General features: G+C 38.8%; 1 protein-coding gene and 1 pseudogene across 2 annotated transcripts in view; one reads left to right on the top strand and one right to left on the bottom strand.

Annotated features, from left to right (window-relative positions):
• FMN1 (formin 1) overlaps window positions 1-25065 on the bottom strand; it is a 443955-nt gene that overhangs the window by 171871 nt on the left and 247019 nt on the right. For both annotated transcript variants that reach the window (XM_056133806.1, XM_056133807.1), the window contains one exon: window positions 6477-6564. In XM_056133806.1, coding sequence (XP_055989781.1) covers window positions 6477-6564 — 88 coding nt within the window. The remainder of the gene's footprint in view (window positions 1-6476; window positions 6565-25065) is intronic.
• Window positions 14851-14946, top strand: LOC130042193 (uncharacterized; annotated as a pseudogene).

The raw sequence follows: 25065 nt of genomic DNA, 5'->3' as shown, positions 1-25065 counted from the left end.
AGGAACTAAACTGGATGATGTTTTGTTTTAATGTTAAATATTATAAATATGAATTCTGAGTCTACAGGAAATTCCAAATGAATGCCACAAGGTTTCTGGCACCTAGTCTGTTGCACACAGAGGTTTATATCAAGAATAGTCAACAGCAGTTTTCCATCTCCCCTGGGAAAAGACTAAGAGAGGAAATCACTAACATGGAATGAAAGAACTCATGTGCAATCATGTAGGCAGTCATTGTGTCCAAGGATGCCAGAATGTTTTCAAATATTAGTCATCCCATTGAGCAGATGGAAAACCAGAAGTAAGCAAATCACTTATTCAGAGTCTCCCATGAACAAAGAAAAAAAAATTATAATACTGTCAATATCAAAGCCAGTCTTATAAAACCATCTTTCCTCCATTCCTCCACAACCAAGGATTTCCCTTTAGTCATTCAGCACCTTAACATTCAGTCAGCACAGGGATTATCTTTCTCCTACAATATGTCCAATGCCAACCTAAGTAGAGAGAAACAGATAGAGCTGCCTTGAGAGGGATGGCATAATTGTGACCTGGCCCTATCTTTAGCATCTAACTACAATTTTCCATTTCAAAACAACCCATGCACTGTAGCACTGTCCTCCCATTGTTCATTAATTTGCTCGAGTAGGCACCAGTAACATCTCCACTGTGAGACTTGTTATTGTTTTTGGCATATCGAGTACGCCACAGGGAGTTTGCCAAGCTCTGCTGAACGGGTGGGACACTCTCGGTAGCTTGCTGGGATCTCCGAGAGGGACGGAGGAATCAAACCTGGGCCAACCGTATGCAAGGCAAACACCCTACCCCGCTGAGCTATCTGCTCCAGCTCCCCTGTGCTATTGCTCCAGCCCATATTTCAAAACAACCCATATTTCATAAGAAATCTATACACTATACTCATTCTCATTGAATGAGATTACATGATTCTGGTCATTTAATGCTAAAATTATCCTCAAACATAGTAGACTACTCTGATTCTACCCTTGCTTTTTATCCTATATTTCTACTCTAGGTTTTGGCAACATGTTAGACATTATTATTGAAACCAGAACCCCAAGATGTAGACAAGAATTTTCTCCATCAGTTTTCGCATCTGATGTAGCGATGATCTCTACAAATATTCTTTGAATATGGTCTCCTCCCCATCTACACACACACACACACACACACACACACACACACAGACTTATTTGAGTTTTGGGTATCTGTCATCTCAACAATGACAATATTTTTCTAACAGAGTCACCACACCTTTAGTATTATTTTTGTTTATTCATTCAACAAACACCTCTAATTGTGACTTAGGTACTAGACCCAAAATTGAATGCTAGGGATACATCAGTGAGCAATCTCTCTCTAAGAGCTTATGTTCAGGTGATGGATGTAAGTAAAAACCCAAGCAAATGAACAAAAAATATTAAGTGTTATCTAGAAAAGATAACTTGAGATGACTAAGAAACAGGAGATGGGAGAGTCTTTTTGAGGTGACATTTAAGTTGAACAGAAGGAGAAAGTTAGGGTCAAAGGTTAAGGTTCATATCAGGCTCTGTTTAATCCTCAGCAAAATATGGTCGCCCAAGCACTGCCATGATGATCCACATAAGCCCTCACTCTGCAGGGCCCGCGCACCACTGCATCCTTGCATCCTCATATATATAGAACTGCAGGCCTAGTTGAGAATTGTCAGAGGGGAACTCCTGCCTTCTCCAAAGAAAGAGGCAATAATTATGGAAAAGCATTTTAAGCAAAGGAAATATGCAGTTATACACTCAAAGACAGAAGGAAGAAAAAACATGGCCTCTTTCCAGAATCAAAGACAAGTGCTGTGGAAGAGTGTAGTATGAGGGGAAGCAATCAGACTGAAGAGTGGGCTTGGTCAAACCATACAAGGCTTTGGAGCTTGATCTTTTACTATCAAAGAGATGACTATGCTCTCAAAGATCAGATCAAAGCACTGCTCCTCTAACATTTCATCTCCCCTATTACTGATGGGACAATGTCAAAATTTCACATGGTGACATGCAGACTACATCCTGGACTAGAGACTACCTACTACTACCTACTACTACCTACTACTACCTACCTACTACTACTTTCCAGGTTCATACATCAGCTCTTGTGAGTCTAGAAGATACTTTCCAGCCCTATGCCCCAAAACAACCCATATTTCACAAGAAATCCATACACTACAATTGCACTTCTTTTCTCATGTTATCTCTCATTTGGAAAGGTGCCTTCTCCTTGTGATGACCACCAATCCATATTCTATAGTTCATCTTAAAATTCACAGGAACACTTAAAATATTACTCTCTATTGTTTCATACTCTACTGAAGGTTTGGCGGCTTGATCCGTCTCGCCACCATTCTAAGATTTCAAGACCAAGCCTGGATCCTAAGTGTTATGTCAGTTATAGAACCTGATGCACAGCTGGCATTCGATACTTAATAAGGAAGGAAGGGACAGAGGAAGGGAGAAAATGTTGCCAAAATTCAATGAAATGGAATACACGGCATTCTGATCCTATCTATTCAAAGATTTAGTTCATTTTTTAAAAATCAAATTAAAGTTGACATTTATGAGGATGACTTTCAGTTATTATACAATAGTTCCAATGCTTAGTTATCACAGAAATTCCTAGCAAAGAAATTTCGCATGATATGAACAAATACAAGCTCTGCTATTTACTATTCTTAAGACCTTAGACTAAACAGTCTTCAAATTTCACTTCTAAAATTCACACTATAGGCAGTGTGAATATATTTAGTGGACATTGGAGAGTGCCAACCCTACAAGTAAGTAAAAGAAGAGCAGTTTAAAGATTTAAATCCGTAAAACTGAATTTTTTTTCTTCATTACTGGCAGTGGTGGTGATTGGAGTTGGGGACTGTAGACAGAAATGCCCCAAACGATTATCAAGGTGACAAAACTGTAATCTCAGTAGGGAGGGGGAAATTCTGTAAAACAAATACATAAGTGGAAACAAGACTTATATAGGTAACAATAAATAGATACGATAAATCTTTTCATAATCACAAAAGAATCTTCTTGGTGAATATACTACTTTCCAGGTTCATACATCAGCTCTTGTGAGTCTAGAAGATGCAAGAAAGTCTTTGCACTGATAAAGATAAATATATGACAAGAGGACTAAGAACAGTCACTGAACTGTGATCCTTTCACCTGGTTTGATGTGCTGTGTGACCTTGCTTGGCTACCCGCTGGCCTAGCCTGGCCCAATCAGATCTTACAACAGACTGTCACACTGAAACAAATATTTCAAACCAACATCAGCACAGGGCATCCTTTCATCAGGATGACAACACAAGGCCAAGTACATTCCATTCACGACCAGACATGGACTCAGGATGAAATGTAACTGACATAGCCTGGGCGCCTATGTGACCTTCAGATGCCTGTGTCAATCAAATGATTCCAAAGAAAAATTCAGCTCTTGGTAATATTGCCATATTCATCTGGAATGCATTACTAAATGAAGACATGAAATAAAGCATCCCCCACCACCCAATTTAGGAGCCAAATCTATGCTATATAATGGAGGTACTTGAAGCCAGAGAAAAAACTAAAATAACAACCACAAGTCCTAGAAGTCTCTGATACTACAACCAAGATTTCCTGTGCTAAAGTGAAAGTTCACTTTGGACTCATGTGAGCACACATTGGTCAGAGCAGAGTGGTGAGAAAGGCTTGGGCAAAATGAATTTCCTATTTAATGTACAATCAGCATTCAACCAAACAATACTGAAATACTATGAGAAGATGCTTTATGGAGCTGAGTTGGTGGCGGAGTACTACATAGCTAGAATGACACTTATCCATACAGCCATCTGATACAGTAGATGTGCCTAAAAATAACTGAATAAAATCTGTGGTTATATTGCTGCTATGAAAACTTGTGTGCTGGTGCTACATACCATGGTGATGAAACAAATAGAGAGACAGGGAGACAGAAAGAGACAAGACATACAGACAGGCAGAGAATGGGGGTGGGGGATATAGAGAGCACTACTCTTGTTGACCTGAGTTCGATTCCTCCGTCTCTCTCGGAGAGCCCGGCAAGCTCCCCGTGACGTATTCGAAATGCCAAACACAGTAACAACAAAGTCTCTAATGGAGACGTTACTGGGCCCGCTTGAGCAAATCGATGAACAACGGGAGAGCCTTTACCTTTACCTTTACTCTTGTTGGTGAAAGATTTACACTTCCCTGAGAATACGTTTTGCTTTATTTTCTTATCTTTCTGCCCTAGCACCACATTCTCCTGCTTTGAATTACAAGAGATCAATTCTCTCTCCTCTAGGAGAGGCTTTAAAGTCAATAAAAACAAAACAAACAAACAAACAAACAAAAAAACTCCTCTAATTTAAATGAAAAACCCTTTCAGGTACTTTTTACCCCAAATTCCAATCAATATTGGAACATTTTCTGGAAAAAAAACCTAATATATTTGTTTTTATTATTTAAGCTGAAATATGGAATATATTTTACTGTTATATATTTCCAATTATTTCACGTGGAATTTTTAACATCTGCAATAAGGGAGAATTTTAAGTTCTTAAACAGAATTCTTTGAGAGGAAAGTCAGTGTGAGGAAGTTCAGGACATACGGGAAAGGAACAATGTGAGGTGACTCAGACTGAAATCCTCAAGAGCCCATGGTCTTAGAGCCCATGGTAAATTCTAGTGAAAGAAAATCATATTCCCTAAGAAAGAAGACTACAGTACCATTCACAAATTTTTACAAGTAACATGCTAGGAAGGTTTACATTTAACTGACTATTACAAAGAAGCCATATTGTTTTCATACAAGCAACAAATTTCAAAAAAACTAAGATGACTTTGGTTTACTTTTTCTGGAACTAAAAATATAATGACAAGTACATGTTACATTTCCCCTTAATCTGAAATACATTTTCTTTCAAACTGAGCATTTGCATTTGGAAAGGCACAGAGATTAAGAAATAATGTCAGAACCAACCAGATAAAGAAGCAACTGTTTCACGTTTCTCTATGAAGTATTTCAGCTAAGCAAGAAGACTTAAATGAATCAATGAGAAACTATTTTGCAAACATCTAATAAAATTGTGTACCTAACAAAGGTGGTCACTAATATAAAAAGACAATAAGATATCCTGACTTCTTCAGTCAATATAAAATGGCATCAAATATTCTTTTCAAGATTATATTAAGTCTCCAAACCAAAAAAATAGTTTATAAGATCCGCAGGACATAGAAGAAAATAATTAGTAAAAAGATGCCAATGTGGTCAGTAGAATCTATACTGTGGGTAACTCATGTGACAAGTGACTTAGTGTCTTCAAAAATTCATTACAATATTTAAAAAGATAAGGATAAAAAACCTTAAAGGAAATGCATAAAAATTTCTTGGATTCTGGTTAAAACTAGTTGTAAATAAATAATGAATTATATATTTTATGATACTTAGAAATTATTGCAAACGTTTAATTCTTTTAGAATTAAATGTTTAAATGCATGATAATGGCCCTGGAATCACAATTAGAAAACTTCCTATCTGGAGTGGTTGAGTGATATTTTATTTCTATTTTTAATTAAGGTACCGTGGTTTACTTTTTGGCAGGCATATATCAAATATATTTGATATTGCTTGATTTAACAAAACTTAAAGGAATGGCAAATTCAATTATCAGAAAATAAATCAAGAAAAGTCAATTTGTGATGATTGATTGCTATCTAATTTTAACCTACATTAAAACAAATACAAGACAAGCAATATAGTTCCTATTATTTACATAATTAAGTTTTCAATTCTGGTATCTAAAATATATTGCAAATTTTATTTTTACTTGGATCTTATTGTGGTAATTATGTCTTCCCTGTCATAAACAAAATACTTTTTTCTTTAAATTTTGTGCTAAAATCTACAAATTTAAAATTTAGTAAGAATGAAAAAAAATAAGAAATAGCAACATTTTAAACTGATGGAAGTTTGAAATGTCTGATATTTGCTTCCTAATAATCTAGTTGGTGGGAAGACGGTGCTTCAAGAGGACACAAGAATTGATGATTTTGTCACTGTTTACTGGGCATATGAAATTCACTAGGCATTCTAGTATTTTTTTACTTGTTTGAAAATTTTCACTATAAAAGAGCGATAGCACAGTGGTAGGGTGTTTGCCTTACACACAGCCAACATGGCCGACCCGAGTTCGATTCCTCTGCCCCCTTGGAGAGCCCGGCAAGCTACCAAGAGTATCTCACCTACACAGCAGAGCCTGGCAAGCTACCCGTGAGGTATTTGATATGCCAAATACAGTAACAATAAGTCTCATGATGAAGACATTACTGGGCCCGCTTGAGCAAATCGATGAACAACAGGAGGACTGTGACCTTACAGTATGAAACAGAGAAATTAAAAGGTTGGGGTGAGGGGGGGAAGTAATGAGGAAAACTTACCTTGCTGGATATCCTTCATTTCTAAATGCAAACTGGATATCAAGATGCCAACAGTTTGAGATCTTTTTCCATCCAGTAACTTGATGATCTAAAATTTAAAAATATATTGAATGATCACTCCATCTTTCAGAAGCATATCCAAACATACAAGTGTTAGTATATTTATGTACACCCATTACACTATGTTATGAACCAATGCTATAGCATTTTTTAAGTCTAGATACTCAAATTGTTTAATGCAATAAACACTTTTTAAAAATAATACTTTACTTTGATTATAATACTATACTTTGATTATTATACTATACTTTGATTATGTTTTTGTTTGGAGGCTATACTTAGTGATCCTAAGGGCTTACTCCTGTTCTGCACTCAGGGACAACTCTAGGCAATGATGAGAACCACAAACAGTGCTGGTGCTCAACCTGGGAATAATACTTTACTCTAAAGGTAACATATCTAAATATAATTACTATGGAAAATAGAGAAAAAACAGCACCACATATTCTATCAGTCTATACTAGAAGTTATTTTTATTCTTTATGTAGGTTGTAATTGTAATACATATACAACTAAGTATTTTCATTGGTCTCTTCCATGCTACTGCTTCTTAAGTTACTTCACATCCTCCATTCATCATCTATCAAGTGGTCCAGGAGAAAGATCACTGTGATCTTGACTCAAGATTAACCAGCTGTATGATTGGTTCCAACATTATTTCTTAATTTCTGAAGTACGGCTGAGAGTACTTAATTTGTATGTTTATTTTATAAATAAATGGAATCCAATATATAAAGCATCTACGATTATTCCTGACAAAGACTTATTATTAAAAACCTCCTTGTTAGAAAAGGGAGCACCAAATAAAGGGTGCTGGGAAGATCTGCCCAGGATGGGAGATGCCTGGTGAAAGTAATCTATGGACCGAACATGATTGCCACCCAATGTCTCTTCTGCAGACCACAGCACCCAAAAGGAGAGATAGAACAAAAGGGAGTGCCCTAATACAGAGGCAGGGTGAGATGGGGAATGGGGGGGGTGGGAGGGATACTGGGATTGGTGGAGGTGGAGAATGGGCACCGGTGGTGGGATGGGTACTCAATCATTACATAACTGAAACCCAAGCACAACAGCTTGTAAGTCTACAACTATACCTCATGGTGTTTCACTAATAAAAAAAAAATTTAAAAAAAATCTCCTTGTTAGGGAGAATGAAATCACTTCACATGTGTTCCATCGTTAACATAAGTAATGTAATATAATATGCACATAAAACTTTAATTTTAACTTATTTTAAGCTAGCTTTTAAATTTGTTTCAGTGCCACACCTGGTGGTGCCAAGGGCTTACTCCTGACTCTGCACTCCTGTTAGATTCAAGGGATCATATAGTATGCCTGGAATTGAACCCGGGCCAGACACATACAAGGCAAGTGTCCTACCCACTGTACTATCTCCCCAGCCCCTTAAAACTGCTTTTTTAGTATTGTAAATATGCATCAGAACTATTAAAATTTCCTGAGAACCCTTATTTTAAGCTTTATGAAACCCCATGAAAAGCTCTTCCTAGCTTGTCATCTTTAAATCAAGACAGTGAAGTTAGCTTCTAGTAACATAGAACACAGTGTTCACTCAGAGAAAATTATCCTTTTTGTCATGTGGCGTGATTAAGAAATAGAAAATGCATGTGAAACATTGTCAAAACTTATAAATATTTTTTAAATTCATGTTGCTGGGAGGGGCTGGAGCGATAGCACAGTGGTAGGGCCTTTGACTTGCGCGTAGCCGGCGAGGCCAAGGCGGGTTCAATTCCTCTGCCCCTCTAAGAGAGTCTGGCAAGCTATCGAGAGTATCTCGCCTGCAGGGCAAAGCCTGGCAAGCTACCCATGACATATTCGATATGCCAAACACAGTTAACAACGAGTCTCACAATGGAGATGTTACTGGGCCCGCTTGAGCAAATCGATGAACAACGGGAGGACAGTCACAGTTGTACAAAGTCTCTGCACCTTCACAACCCATCAAAGTGCCCAAGACCTTCCACTACTGTCCTTAGGAAAGAGAAGTGATTTTTAAAAGTCAAAACAAAATTAAGAAGGTCCACAACAGTTTTATGTAAATGTTTAGGCAAGGTTTTTAACAAGTATTTGCACACATCTGCTATGTACTAGCACTGCTCTTGACTCTGAGGATCAAGAGATTAAGCTCTTGAGTTTAGCAAATTACTAAAACTTAGTGATAAAAAACAAAACTTACTTTTATCCCATTGGTGAAAATAAACCACGTGTAGGACAGTAGGTTAATATGTAGGATATTGTATAGGGTAGTAAATAAATGTGTAGGATAGTGGCTGTTGCAATTTTGGCGATGGCACATACACATTGATATCAAGGTAACAGGCATCAGAAGTAAATTATGACATGATTATAGCTGGTCCACAAAAATTTCTTCAGTCACCAAGCTATCCAGCTAGTTTTCTAAAAATCATGAGTTACACATACTGCCTATAAGAAATGTAAGCCTCAACTGCAAGGTTTCCATACAGCTCATTAACAGACTGGAGAGGGATCACAAACTGAGATGAAACAAAGGAGAGGAGAAGAGAATGGAGAGAAGGAGAGGAAGGGCAAGAGAAAGAGAGAGAGAAGAGGAAAAGAGAGTGATTGATTCTTGTCACTTGCAGTAAAAATAAGCTAGTCCATTCATAACTCAATCAGACTGACTAGGGAAAGGAAGGAAAGAAAGTTACCAGAGTCAACCATCTTGGAAGTTGTTTAATAATATGGTATGGTTAGTATATGGAAGGAATACTGCCTTTGGCAGGACTAAAATTGTAAGACTTCTGAAATGCTGTCCTGCACCCTAAAAAGGTAAAGAATTTATATTCTCCTCATTTGTTTACAATTATCTTTCTACCTCTGACTAGTCTTTAAAAAATATATAATTTCAAGTTGACTTGTCTTCCTTTAATTGTGGAAAATATTGTGTTACTTAAAACCAGTCAAATCACAGCATCAGGGCTAGAAAGAGAGTAAAACAGGTGGAGTGTTTGCCTTCCATGTGGCTGATCTGGGTTTGATCCCTGTCATCACATATATTCCCTGAGCACCCCTAGGAGAGATCCTTGATCACAGAGCCAGGAGTAAGCCCTGGGCACTGCCAGGTTTGGTCTCCCCCCGCCCTCCCCCCCCAAAAAAAAACACAAAAAAACATCATAGGAACATAACACTGAGTGGATATGTGTCCTAAGCTCTCAGTTTATTTTCTCCCATATATGGAAGGGTTAATGGTTACCATAGTAAAATGATTGCATATACTGGAATTCAATTTCTCATATCCTTATCAAAACTTGTTATCTTACTTTTAATAGTATTGTAGATGTGAATACCTAATGATGTGAGATGCCTACTGGTGGTAATTTTTTATTTGTATCTTTTTGATAATTGAAAGATCTTCTTAATTCTCTTGATAGTGAAAATCTTCATATACCTCTTATTCATCTACATGTCTTCTTTGGAGAAATATTCATTCAAATTCTTGATCCCAGAGGCCAGAGCAATAGTACAGCAGGTAGGGTGTTTGCTTTGCACTTGATTCAACTGAGTTCAATCTGCCAGAGCACTACATATGGTCTTCTGAAACCACGCAAAGTTAGAACGAAGCCCTGAATACCTGCAGGTATGGCCTCAACGACAACAAATTTTAAAAACCCATCCTTTGTTATCACTTGTGGTTTTGCTTTGAGATGAAAGAATTATTTATACACCTTGAAGATTAATCTCTTATCAGATGATGCTCGCAAATATTTTCTCCCATTTCATGGGGTGTCTTTCACACTGTCCTTTTTTTTTTTAAGTGACTAGAGAGAATCAAATATTATTTATTTATTTTTGGCTCTTTGGGTCACACCCAGCGATGCCCAGGGGTTACTCCTGGCAGTGCTTGGGGGACAACATGGGATTCTGGGGAATCGTATCCAGGTCAGCCAAAAGAAATGCTTTGTTGAGAGAGGGCAACTTCACAGAAATATTTGTCAATTTTTTGGTATTATTTGAATTGCAAAAATAATTAAGTGTTTATTAGATTCTAAAAACAGGCTGTGAAGAACATAACAAAGTAATAGTAATATTCTTTCATTCCCCTTCCAGTTATCATCAGCAGCAACAGGGGGCATGTCTCCTTCCTAACACAGATGTTTAGACACCCACACATATGCATGTAAAGTTTTAACTGCACAAAAAATGGCAAGTATGCATTTTGTCTATAGTTCTTTTACATTCTGTATCACTTTAAAAAAAACCTGATAAATACACTACTGATGTTTTTCTGGTCAGTACAGGCAGAACCACCCTGAGTTTAACATACAATTTGATCCTTTGTTAGTATGCACTCAGAAATTTTCCAAATTTTGTCAATCATTAACAACGCTGCACTGAAAAGCCATATAAATATATCCTTTGTCACTTGCATTTCTTTCTAAAGGATAAATTTATAAAAATTGTTTAAACAATTATATTCATTTACAAATTTGCTAAGCAGGACTAGGGAGATGATTAAATGTGCTGAGTTGGTGCTTAGGTGTCAGAGTTCTGATTCCAGCCCTAGTACATCATGGTCCCTGAACACTGCTAGGAGCATTTCTGACCCCAAGCACTGCCTGGTATAATCTCCCAACAAATAAAAAAATAATAATAAACATTGCCAATTTTGTTCCGGTAGGTGCTATTATTTTATATTCTTGCCAACTACATGTGTCTGTTTTATTAAAAGTTACCTCAGTCACTACTTTACTCTTCTACTACCAGTTAAGAACATTTTTGGCTGATGGCAACGTCAGACTTTCAGATACCCCAAAATTGCTGCTGTGCCTGTGGCCAGACCCCAAAAACTTGGGGCAAAGTTTACCAAGAAAGTAAACAGCCAAAGGTTAGGTATATGGGAGACACACCCACAAACCACCACCGGCTCAGCTATATAATTGGAGGCGTAGCCTCTCTAGTTCCTGATCGAACTGCTTAATGGCCATGATCCCAGAGTCAGAAACGAATCTTGGAACCCAAAGTCTTTTGGCAGAAATGCGTCCTGTTCTTGTAGTAGGTTACTGGCGCTGGGCCACTCCAGGTGGGAATAGGTTTCATGCCTTGGCCTGTTCCCCCCGGCGGCCTGGTGAACACCATCCTCCAGAGGCCACTGGACAGTCAGGTTTGGGCCTGCAGTGACCAGACACACGGGGCCTCACCACATGGGGGTGGAGCTGACTCTTTCTCCCCATTCCAACGAGATCCTGAGTCGCCGCCTACAAACGGCCTCTCTGGCTCCTGATCAAGCTGATTAATAGCCATGATACCAGAGACTCAGAAACAAATCTTGAAACCTAGCGGCTTTTGGCAGAAATGCATCTGGACTGCCTACAAGGTGGCCGCTTGCTCAGAGCTTATTGGAAAGCCAGGTATGAGCTGGCAGTGACGGGGGAACTGCAGTTTCATGGGAAGGGGGGTGGTACCGGCTCTTCCTTCACACCCTACTGAGGTCACGAGTTGCCCCCAATGAGCAGCTCTCTGGTACGGCCATTGCTCCAGAGGCAAAAGAACTTAATCCAGAGCCCAGAAGCTTGCGGCAGAAAAGCGAATGGACCATGCGTGAAACTATGGCACCATGCCTCCCCAGGAGGGAAGGGTGTTGCTCCCTTCCACCTTTTCTCCCCTGGCAGCAAGGTAGCCACCACCTCAGACCTTATTGGAAAGCCAGGTATGAGCTGGCGGTGATGGGGCAACTGCAGTGTCATGGGAAGGGGGATAGTACCGGCTCACCCTTCACGCCCTACCGAGGTCATGAGTTGCCCCCCACAAGTGGCTCTCTGGCATGGCCATGGCTCCAGAGGCAAAAGGACATAGTCCAGAGCCCAGCAGCTTGCAGAAGAAAAGTAAATGGACCATGCGTTAAACTACGGCTCCATGCCTCCCCAGGAGGGAAAGGGTGTTGCTCCCTTCCACCTTTTTCCCCCCTGGCAGCAAAGTGGCCACTGCCTCAGAGCTTATAGGAAAGCCAGGTATGAGCTGGCGGTGACAGGGCAACTGCAGTCTCATGGGAAGGGGGGCGGTACCTGCACATCCTTCACGCCCTACCGAGGTCACGAGTTGCCCCCCATGAGCGGCTCTCTGGCAGGGCCATAACACCAGACACACAGAAACCAATCTTGTAATTATCTGGCTCTTTGCAGAAATCCAAAATCGTGGCCGTGTGACATTATATGATTCTCATAACCAGCTATAGAAAACAAAGTATTTCACAATGCCTTTTCAGCAACTCTGATTGTTTGGGGGAAAATTCTAAACAATAATGGTGCATCTTTTGTCAAAATAATGAATGTAATCAATGTAGAGAAGAGTAATGTAGAAATCATCTGCCTCACAGGCATTTGGAGGGGTGGGAGGGGGGTATACTGGGGTTCTTGGTGGTGAAAAATGAGTACTAGTGAAGGGAAAGGTGTTTGATCATTGTATGACTGAGACTTAAACCTGAAAGCTTAGTAACTTTTCCCACAGTGATTCAATAAATAAATATAAAAAGAAAAATAAATAAAAATTAAGGTGGAGTTCATGCCCAATTCAATCAGCTAATCAGTGGCTGAATACATAGCAGTACTCCTTAAAAAAAAAAAAGAACATTTTTGGCTAATATGATAGTGTGTCTTACCGTTTTGCATTTTTAAATAATTTATTAGATAAAGACAAGCACCTGGTTTACATATGATCTTATAAGCTGTCTCCATAATATTTTTTCTACATTTTTTTAAATAGTAGATTTCATTTTGGGGGTCTGGCACAGAGCAAAGATATTTAAACAATAGCACAGTTGAATGGTAAGAAGAAAGGGATTTACAAAGAAACTGCTATGAAAAGGGAGATTTTCTAAATGAGAATTGCTTTTTATTGCACCCCTACTAAGTGCTAGGGTATTATGCCTCTCTAGTCATGAGGCAACCCAAATAAGAATTGTGAACTAAAGGCAATGAGTTTAATAATGTACACTTTTATTCCTGTAGTGGACTCCTGTGGCTTTCCAGAGAGAAAATAATATTTCTGTCTTAGGGTTGTATAATGTAAAGTGTGGTCACCTCACTATTAAGAGGTAAAGCAACAGCCCAGGAACACAATGCTTTTCTACTAACCTAATTCCCTTTTATAGTTTCTTTAATCAAATCTTACACATCTTACTCAGGTAAGTGCTTCTACTAACCTTCATTAGAAGAACACATTAAGGAGGTAAAACAACAAGAGTGAAGAAAACTGATGGAAAGAAGGAAAAAGGAAAAGAAAGGGGATGGGCAAAGAAATGGACTGCAAAATATTATTTCATATGTTTAATGAATTATCTATAAACGGTGATCACATTATTTTAAGATACTTTTTAGAATCAAAGTTTAAAATAATACCCAACTTATGTAGAATCTTCCACTAAATGAAAACTTCCTTTGTTTTCCTTTAGTTGTTTGGACGTCTAACTTCCAGACAGATAAAATAGATTTCAAAAATACTTCCTCAAGAAAAAAAAATGACAAAGACTAGTACTGGCTATTCATACTTCCAAACTTACTAGTTTCTCAGATATAAAATGGACTTACAGAAACCACATTCAGCCACCTACACTTACAGAAAACATTTCCTGAAGGATTATGAACAGATAGTAAACTCTGAAGACCGTAAAGTCAAAATGACACTGTACATGCCTGCTCTGGTTATCCATCTCTAGAAGGAACTCTTTCCATTCTGTCTGGACCCTGGGGTGAAGGTTCTGGCTGATGGAGTGAATGACTGAAGGATGATGGAGTAAGGGACTCTCATACTACAGAGAACCTTTAGGTCAGTTGACTACATTTGGATGTCAGATATTGGTAGATTCCATTACTTTATTCATTATAGCTTCATAATATTCATGTTGAATGAATGACTTTCCATTCTATGTCGCAGAATTCCATGATGCTCCCAACATAATTTTTTTTCCCCTTTTCGGGTCACACCCAGCGATCCTCAGGGGTTACTCCTGGCTCTGCATTCAGAAATTATTCCTGGTGGTTCTTGGAGGACCATATGGGATGCTGGGCATTGAACCCAAGTTGGCAGCGTGCAATGCTCCTGCTCCCAACGTAGCACTGTCCTCCCTTTGTTCATCAATTTATTTGAGTGGTCCCAGTAACATCTCCATCGTGAGACTTGTTGTTACTGTGATTGGCATATTGAATATGTCACGGGTAGTTTGCCAGGCTTTGCCGCGCCGGCGAGATACTCTTGGTAGCTTGCCAGGCTCTCCAAGAGGGGCAGAGGAATCGAACTCTAGTTGGCCGCGTGGGCCGCATGCAAGGCAAACGCCCTACCTGCTGTGCTATTGCTCCAGTATATACTAAAATTGGAACAATACAGAGAAGATTAACATGGCCCCCTGCGCTCCCAACATGATTTTTTTTTCCTTTTTGGGTCACACCCAGCGATGCTCAGAGTTACTCCTGGCTCTGCATTCAGGAATTACTCCTGGTGGTGCTTGGGGGACCGTATGGGATGCTGGGGATTGAACCCGAGTTGACAGCGTGCAAGGCAAACACCCTACCTGCTATACTATTGCTCCGGCCCCATAATTTTCTTTCTTGTAGGCTGACAGTAAGTGCCCACTCCAGGTTATTCAAGGAAAATATTTCAGAAACTGCAGGCATGAATACTTTAAAGTAAAAGTTTGCTTGTTTTAGGAATGCTCTGGTAAAAGTACATTTTGGAATCATTTAACTCTTAACCTTGAAGAAACATGCAAATGCTGACAAATTTATTATTCTGCTTTTGGGCTGGCCCAGAAACACACATAGTTAGGATGCAACTTTATTATTAATTATTTTTTATATTATTAACAATTTTGGTTATTTTATTAAGCTCCAGCAATCCGGATTCCGGATCTCTGCTCAGGAATCACTCCTGGAGAGTCTGGGGGATCATATGGAGTGCCAGGAATCGAACCAGAGTAGGCAACATCCTAGGCAAATGCCCTACCTGCTATACCACTGCTCTGGTCTCAGGGGCCTTATTTTAAAAGTAAGTTCACACTTTAAGAAATTATTAATATTGCACACATATATGTGATGCTTATATATACCTCCTTACAGCTATTTCCAATCCTCAAATACACAGTACTACCTCAACTAATTGTAAACACAACCTAAACTTTTCCTTATTCAGAGAGTAGTCCATAACTACTCCCAACACCTTTTTTCATTCCTGTTTTGTTGGTTGTTTGTTGTGGGCGGTGATGGCTCCCAAGTCAAGCTCAGGAGTGGGATGGGGACCAACCTGCAATTCCCTGGCTAGTCCAGTCAATAGTAAAATACAAAGGCCTGAAGATATGATGCTGCTTGAACCCTGAAGGGCCAAGTACTATTCAGGACAATCTGGTAGTGCCTACAGGGGCGCTAGGGCTGCACTTGGTGATGTTCAGAGGACCATGTAGTAGGGGAGATTGAACTCACATTGGGCACAGGCTAGACATGCCCAACTGTACTATACCTACAGTTCTCTCATCTTTGCTCTTATGGATATACAATTTAATTTGCTATAATCCTCAAAATTACTTTCTAGTATTAAGTAACTTGGCCACCAAAACATTTTTATCTTGTGTATGACTCAAAAGCCTCCTGCTTCTGTTTTAAACAATCTATTCCTGCTCCTAGAGAGTTCGAACAATGGACAGTTTCACCATTCCCTACACAAGACTTCTTCATAAATATCAAGATTATTTGTTTTTCTAACAAGAGACACTTTATATCAAACTTTAAAAACCAGTTTTTGAGGAACAAGTCTCTGGTTTTTCTTGTTCCTAACTGGAGTCAGCTGAACTTGGCAGTACATGGCCTTCTCCTAGGGATAATTACAGTCTGGAGGAGAATGCAATTTGTGCAGCATTCCACTGACCTACAAGCTGACCTTGTGCAGGGGCAAATTCACAGGTTGCGTTAAACCCTATTAGACATGCCTTGTTTAAGGCAAAGCTTTTCCAGACACCCACCGCATGCGAGGATTAGGGCTGGTTCCATCTGCACGCTCTCATATTGGGAACTCTCGAGATGCCTTCCAGAGCATACCCTCCACACTGCCTAAATCTGCAGTTTGAGCAGTGGTATCCATGTTATTATTTCTAACATATGTAGAGGATTTTGGAGGGGGGGGGCAACCCGCCTCTTTGAGTAGAAATTACGGCAAAATGGGAAGGCAGATTTACTCCACTGGAAAAACCACACCCTGACTATTCATCTAGAAGAGTTTTGCCAGCCAGACTGAGAAAGAATTTCTGCCAGGTCCAGTGGGACATTCACATCAATATAAAATCCATATATATCTTCAGCTTTTTGCCTAAGCCTGGCAGATGTGGTCAGAAAATAAAATTAAAAAATCAGAGATCTGAATAGATCATGAACACTGGAAGCTTGCGAGACTGAATGAATTTGGAACAGCCACACAACTGAGACTATCAGAAGAGCCTTCCTCTTTCAGGAAGCCTTCGTTTTCTGAAGGTGAAAAGGATTTTCAGATGCCAAACACATGCACACCTCCAGCACATCAAGTGGAAACTCGACTCTGTTCTTTGACTTAATATTAGCATTTGAACTCTTTGGGTTGTTAGTTTCAGAGTTTCTATTTCTAGTCAAGTTGATTTTTATCAGAGAATAAGATATCAAGTCTAGTTAAGTCCAGTCACATCATCAATGAAACATCAATCTCCTGGTTACTTCAACCAAGCAAATGTACATAGAAGTTGTTTCCCTTAATATTCAAATCACCCCCCCACTCAAAAATTTAAAAAAACTGGAAGATTATAACACACTATTAAATCTTTACTTTCATAACCAGGATAGCTGTCAAATAGCCACGAGAAGAACTTTTTTTTACTATACAGAGCAGATATGCACATGGCTTGCCTCTTAGGTACACTGAAATCTGCAGTAGAAGATATACCCAAAGTAGACAATCTAACTCTTCAAAGCAAAATTCTAAAAATGAACTTCCAGTTTTTTGGCCTTAGGACTGCCAGTATCTTTTGCTTATGCTTTACATCAACCCTGACTGAATTCTACTAGTTGGCAAAACTATAGACATTAAGAGTTTGGTGCGAAGCATATGCTTACTAATGACAAGTCTGGTGTGTGTGGGTATATGTGTTTTGTTTGTTTTATTTTGCTTTTAAGAGTAAATCTTCGCATGTCTAAGTCACTGACTTGCAAAGGGTTCAAGGTGCTTTCACAATGACTGCTGCCTTTATCTCAGAGACAGTAGGCTGGAGGGAAAGTAGAAATTGTATTAGAGTTGCACAAACTGAAGTAAATATTCAAAAGGCTACAAAGTTTTGATAAGCAAGCTGATATTTGACTTTGGAAACTCCAAATCATGAATGAAATTAGAACAAATTTCCCTTTAGACATTTTGATTAGAAAGCAGTAAATTCTGGAAAATGAGATGGCATTTATTGGGAAAATTCTAGATTTTAACTTTTTTTTTTAACTTTCATTTAAATGATCACCATTTACACAATCTCCAAACAGGAAGCTCCTTTTTTCTTTGCAATAAGTCACCTATTTGGAAAACAGGGCAAGACTTACCCAATGAAAATTCCATGATGGACACAAGATGACACAAGACCATGAAGCATGGCAAGCCATGAATGCAGGTCTTCTATATCAAGAAATAGTTTTTTAAATCATAGGAGGAAGCAGCTGACACATCCTCCTTTATAGCAGTGGCTATTCTTGTACCTTCCCTGCCATTTCTAATGGGCACTGGCTAGCGACGAAGCAGGTAAGCAACTACTCCTTCCAGTTAGTGCCAGCTGGAAATAAACAGCAGGAGAGGAATTGGCAGTCATCTTGGTCTCTCTCCTCAGAGAAAATGAGCACTTCCCTGGAAATATGCAATTGTTCCTTGGCGGGTGCTCAGGAAAATTAATGCTGATTCAGGTTCCTTGTTCCCTTCTTCTCTTTTGCTCCACCCAGACACTCTATGGCATCACACCCAACAAAACCAGTTGGCTGGATCCATGGTACCATATTACAAAATGTCACCTGACTTGGTGCAAACAAGTACTCACTGCAGATGGCTAGGGTGGCCTGGGTAGGCTTCTGGGAAATGGTCACCATCAATTTGCTTGATAATGCCATTAAAATAAGCTTCCCACATGGAGTCTGCTCATCTATCCCACTGGATATTTCAAGGAAAACTAAGCTCTACTGTTCTGTCAAACTGTTAGGTCTGAACCACTTCCATGTCCTTATTTTTGGGGGCACATAAAATTGCTCAGCTGAAGTTTACTTTAAGGGTTTAGGCACTTCACCAAGAAATGTGAAAAGGCAAATTGTCATCTTGTCCTGCATCTGGGAATGTATTTGGCAAACCATGCCCTTACTAAGGAGACAGAATAGCCTTTTGATTGGTTTTCAGGCTAGTATAACTCTGTCCAGAAAGCAAACTGAGAGAAGGCCACAGCAGGTGATTGCTATGTCTAGACAGGGGGTACAGGAGTAGCAGGAGCAGGAGGGTATTGGCAGGACATGCTTCTGATGGTTTGAGAATTTTTGTGTTATGGAGAAAACACAAAAGCAAAATGAAATACATTTACATATTAATTAGAGTTGTAGTAAATGACACTTATGCCACCATTACACAAAGACACAGATGAGAAACATCATTATATTATTCCTTAAAGCTCAAAGCCTTTAAAGAGTACTGGCCTGTGATGAACCATTAACAATTATCCTGGAGTGAATAGAGGAGAATAGAGGAATAGAGGAGAGTGAGTGAGTGTTTGTGTGTGTGTGTGTGTGTGTGTGTGTGTGTGTGTGTGTGTGTGTGGTAGGAGGGGGGATGAAATAAAAGAGAACAGAAGACTGGGGAGCAAAACAGGAATACAACTTCTAGAAAATATGAAACAAAAAATGAGCCCAACTCTCTTAAGACTCTGCCTTTCAAATGAATGGTGTGAGTGCAAAACTACAGTGCTGAGAAAGGCAAAGGAAATAGGGGGTCTCTTTGCATCAGGTATTAATAACGTCAGGCTAACGCTGAAATATTCAGCACCATGTTTTTGTATAACTTCTAGCCATTGTGGCTCTCCCAAAGCCAGGAACTCATTTCATAAATGTAATTCAACCTTGAACAGTAGGATGAAGTACTGATTTTCTTTTTCAGGGAAGACGGGAATAGAGTAGTTCACCACCAAATCATATAAGAGGCAAAGGATATGATTCATATTCTATTGTCTTTGGTCTAAAATTTCTCTATGATCTCAGCCCAATAACCCATCTGCATGGATTATTAAAAGATTGGAAGAGTAAATAGCCCAGGTCCCCTACACGTCCTCTTGGTTTTTTGGAGGAGGAGGTGGCCGTGGGGGCCAACCTAGCAAAGCTCAAGACTTACTTCTGGCTCTGTGCCTAGAGAATCACTTGTGGCAGAGCTTGGGGGACCATGAGGGATGCTGGGGGATCAAACCCGTGTCATCCTCATGCAAAGCTAGCATCCTATATGCTGTATCATCTCTCCAACCTCTTTTCTCCTCTTATTTTATTGAATATCTAGTATTGAGATGACAGGTTAGAGTCTTTACTGTTATTTCCAAATTCATGGAATTATTCCCATCTTATATACCACTAAATGAAGATATATCAAAGCCATTAGAGAAAATTGATGGAGAGAAAGTTTCTTGTAGTGTAAAACAAGAATTTGCAGGATACACTACACTAAAAGTGCATTGTACAGGTGAATAAACTAGGAAGCACATTAAAAATAGAAGTCCTCATTTACCATATGTAATAGGATCGGTTTAGGATTAAATTGTTGTTTCCCTAAAAATATATATAAGTAGTTTCCCCTTTATCACTACATAACCCTTTATGGACATAGGGGGATTATAAAATGCAATTAGGATGAAGTCATACTAGGACTGGCTGGGTGCCTAATCCAATACTGCAGGTACTCTTATAAAGGAAGATCACATGAAGACACAGAGGCATACCATGATAGTGGATGGACAGACTGGAGCTTTGCAGCTATGTGTGGAGGAATTCCAAAGACTGGACATGGCTCATCTGAAGAGATCAAAAGTCAGAGAAAAATCCCCTGCTGGTTTCAGGAGAAGCATCACTCTGACCACATCTAATTTCTAGTTTCCAGAATTTAAGGTAGTCAAATTTTGTGGTTTTTGAAGTATCTAGTTATAAAAGTTTGTGAAAATGATTTTCAGAAACTAATACAGAGCCTAACTCTTACATTTCTAATAAGCATCCAGGTGAAGCCTGTACTTGGTCTATGAAGGAGCAAAGTGGATGCAAATTAATCCATTGTCTTGTTTATAATCACTAGCACCATAGTACCTGACATATATGTTGTATGTTGATATCATTTCTGATCCCCAGAGGGACTTTTTCATGCTAATTATCTGAAGAGTGTACCTATTTATCAATCTTCATGAGGTCTTACCTTCAAGCTATGTTCTTCATGAAGGAAGATGACCTTTCATAAAAGGTGAATCCCAGGGTCACAGGCAGCCATATAGCTTAGGATTCAGAATAATAAAATTGATAAGATCTGTCCCATATACTTTCTCATTTGACACTAAGAATTGAAGACAGTTCCATATATATTCTTGATGCTTCCAATAGAGCTTTTCTCCAAAATTTAGAGAGCTAACCTTTTGAAAAGAACACGTGCTAATAATTACTCCAAGCTGGTTAGAGATAATGGGCAACAGAAAAGTTATTATCTTCAATGTCATCATATGTCTTTGATATGATAATCATTGCATTCAAGATATCAGAAATGATGGATGGCTTTTGATTCTGAGTGTACTATGATGCAAATTACTTGATTTTTCCCCCTTCTGCCTGGAAAATGAAGAGCTAATGACAGTGAATGCTTCTAGCTTTGGGTCTTAAGCCAAAGACAGCAAAGTCTATGCATGAAGTGAACAAAATAAAACCAAACAAAATAAAATAAAAACAAGCACTTCCTTCTTTAAAGACATTTAAGACTACTTAATCTTTTTCTTTTATGGACATGACATGATAGAAAAACCTAACTCATAATCTTAATTTGTAGCCACTGATGTTACACGTACTAATTTTACAAATTAAACTATTCTACTCTATTAACTTTCTGGATAATAGCAGTTGACATAAACACATGGCTTCTAGTAATATCACTGAGTTCCTTCCAGAAACTCAAGATGATGATTCCAGGAAATGCTATGGGAAAGGAAAGACGGGAAAGAAAAAAAAAAGATGGATACATATTTTAAAATTGTTTGAAGATTGTCAGAGCATATGGTTTCTAACAGTGTATTTCCCCCATAATTAGTCATTAGCATCCTCCTTGCTCTTATTGCACATCTATCATGGGAAGAAAGCACATACTACATACACTCCATCATTCAGTTAACCATGTAAATGGAGCTAACGTGTGATCTAAAATGATTCTCATCCATTCAAAACAGAATCACTATTATATATACCTTGAAGTTCTCTCATAGGGACAAGCCAACTTCTGAGTATAAGAATAAAACCAATACACAGTAAGAAGATTATCTTCCCAGGGCTGCCACAGACTTCTAGTTCTGTGTCCTTTCCCTTGAAATATATCTCATCCTGGCTAGACTCTAATTGCCTCATCAGTCATGCTGCAACAAGCCAATGGCTTCTGAGCTGTGATAAACAATACTACTTTGAGTTTTAGGTTACAGGATATAAAGGCCTTTTCACTTTCTTTTCTTTTAATAAGTCAATCCCAAAATTATGGGACTGAAGATCAAAACCATAAAATCCATTTTCAATGAAACAGAGCCCATAAATTTCAAAATAGAAAAATGTGAAAGTAGTTCCGGGAGTGCTAAATCCCATGGCAAAATGATGGAAGGACAAACCTAACTGTCTACAGACCATGAATTCACCGCATCATGTGTGAGTAAGGAAAGGTAGTCAAGAAGTGCGGGATCACTCAAAATTTGATATATGTATTTTATGAACATCTATGTTCACTGCCGCATTATTTACAAGAGTTAAGATCTGGAAACAAACCAAGTGTCCAATGAGAGATGAGTGCCTAAAGGAGACATGGGTTATATACACAATGGATTAAGACTCAGTGGTTAGAAAAGTTGAAATCTTGCCTTTTGCTAAAATACATATAGAACTGGAGGTGGTCATGTAAGCAAAAGTCAGAAGGAGATATACAAATTCCAGATGACTTCAATCATAAGTGGGATTATAAATAAATGAAGCAAGGGAAGAGACAATACCCAAGACCCTTAGACTCTGGCCACAGATGTAAGGTTTGCCAAGGAGTGAGGGGGAATGCACTTGGTAATGGGAAGAGCTGGTAACCTTAGACCCCCGAAACATAAAAACATCTACACTCCTATAAACCAATGTTACCTCAATAAACACAAAATTAAAATAAAATTATGAAATATGATCATTTGTGCTACATCCTTGTAGCTATAGTTCTTCTTCAAAGCTTAGTGTTCTTCTGGGGCTGGAGCGATAGCACAGTGGGTAGGGCATTTGCCATGCACACGATCAACCCAGGTTTGATTCCCAGCATCCCATATGGTCCCCCAAGCACCGCCAGTAGTAATTCCTGAGTGCAGAGCCAGGAGTAACCCCTGTGCATCGCTGGGTGTGACTCTGAAAGCAAAAAAATAAAAAATAAAAAAAGTGTTCTATATGTGACTTTAACTTCACTAAGCACTGTAGTCAAGAGACATTGTTGTCATTTTTCAGTGCCATTAGTTTTTTTTTTCTTTTTATTTCCCCCACAAACACTCTCTAGTTAGTAACCAAGTTCAAACCAGCAAAATTCTAGGCAGCGGGTGATCTACGCATGTTCATATGAACAAGATATAGCAAAATTGATTTCTACTGAACAATGGATTTACCTGTCACAGTAATGAGAGTCCGTGATGTCTCAAGTGTTCTCAAAATTTCAGAATTACGCTTTTTTAAAAGTCTCTGTCAAGGTGGTAAGTCTATAGTGGCATCTCATTTTGGTTTTATGTTGTATTTACTAATTGCAGACTTGGATCATCTTTTCATGTTTCCTGACCTCCCATTTCAGATGAGCATGTTCATCACACCTTCAGCCCACCTTTCAATGAAAGCTAATTTACTGATTGGTAAGAATTTTATGTAATTTGGATAGAAATTCCTCAGTAATATATTTATAAATGTTATCTCCAGGCTTGTGAGTCATCTTTCAAGACAGCATTATTGACTGATGAACAAAAATTTTTATAATTTTATTTTAAATACATATTTCTAATTTAATTTCTGCTTCCTGCATCTTTTCTATGTGAGTACAAGTGATAAGCTTCTCTATTGCTTTCTAAGTTTCTGCTTTCTCACTTTTGTGCTTAATATTTGGGGGGCTGGAGCAATAGCATAGCAGGTAGGGCGTTTGCGGCCGCACGACATCTTATTATGACATCTTATTATCTCATTCCTACTTTGGAGAAACTGGCTACCGAATGTAACCTGCCCACATGGCAGAGTCTGGCAAACTCCCCATGGCGTACCCAATATGCCAAATACCAGTAACAATGATGGGTCTCATTCTCCTAAAGAGCCTGGAATATAGCACTTTCTTCAAAATCTCAGGGCTAGGATGAAGGAGATGTTACTGGGGCCTGCTCGAGGCAATCGACGAATAACAGGATGGTCGTGATTTGTGATTCAACTGTTAAAATATCAATTTCAATGGTCAATATATACATAGGTCATTGTAGGATAACAGTTTTGTTCTTCCTCATATAGCTTACGTTTATCGGGTGACACCCATCTCAGTGCTCCCTAATCGCTCCCATTCTTTTGTTTATTTATAACTACTTCTCTATGCTCTCTCCCCCAAACAGTTAATCAGCTTATTCCCCTAATCAGATTCTGTTCATTTGTAAGGTCAGATCTTTCTAGGACACTAAACTTATAAGTTAATGTTGCCTTTCTCCTCTCCTTATGTCTTTTGAATAGTTTACCTTAAAGCAATGTCATTTCTGTATGGACACAGGAAGAAAGTTAATATTATGCTTTGTAACTTGGGAGTTGATTGACTCCAAATAATATTTACTCCTGGGCATCTGCTTTCTTGACTCAGTTGCCATTTGCTCCTAGCACCCCACAAGCAGGGCCCCAACGAGAGGCTAAATGGACCCTGGGCAAGCTGTAAGCTACCCTGGCATCGAAATTCATTGAAATGAATTTTACCCAGGCAAAAGTGCCACGATATTCAACTATAAAGTTGAGGGCATGATCATGGACAAAATGCTGTCATGATCCAAAAGTAAGTAACGATGAGACTAGGACCCTGCTGGGGCTAGGAAGACTAACCTGGCCTGAAGAACTGCAGAATATATAGTGAGATGTCCTCAGGAAGTACCAAACTGTAAGTTTATATCTTACTGTGCTCATACAAAATGACATTTCTAGAAATTTTAGAAGTAGATTTACTACAACTATTTAAGTAGATTACTAGCTGAGGAAAGACACACCCTTGTTGGGATCCCACCCTTGAGCAGATC

The sequence above is a fragment of the Sorex fumeus genome, unplaced genomic scaffold (assembly GCF_029834395.1).
Source record: "Sorex fumeus unplaced genomic scaffold, SorFum_2.1 ptg000098l, whole genome shotgun sequence".
NCBI classification, from domain to species: Eukaryota; Metazoa; Chordata; class Mammalia; order Eulipotyphla; family Soricidae; genus Sorex; species Sorex fumeus.
This window is presented reverse-complemented; position numbering and strand designations above follow the sequence as displayed.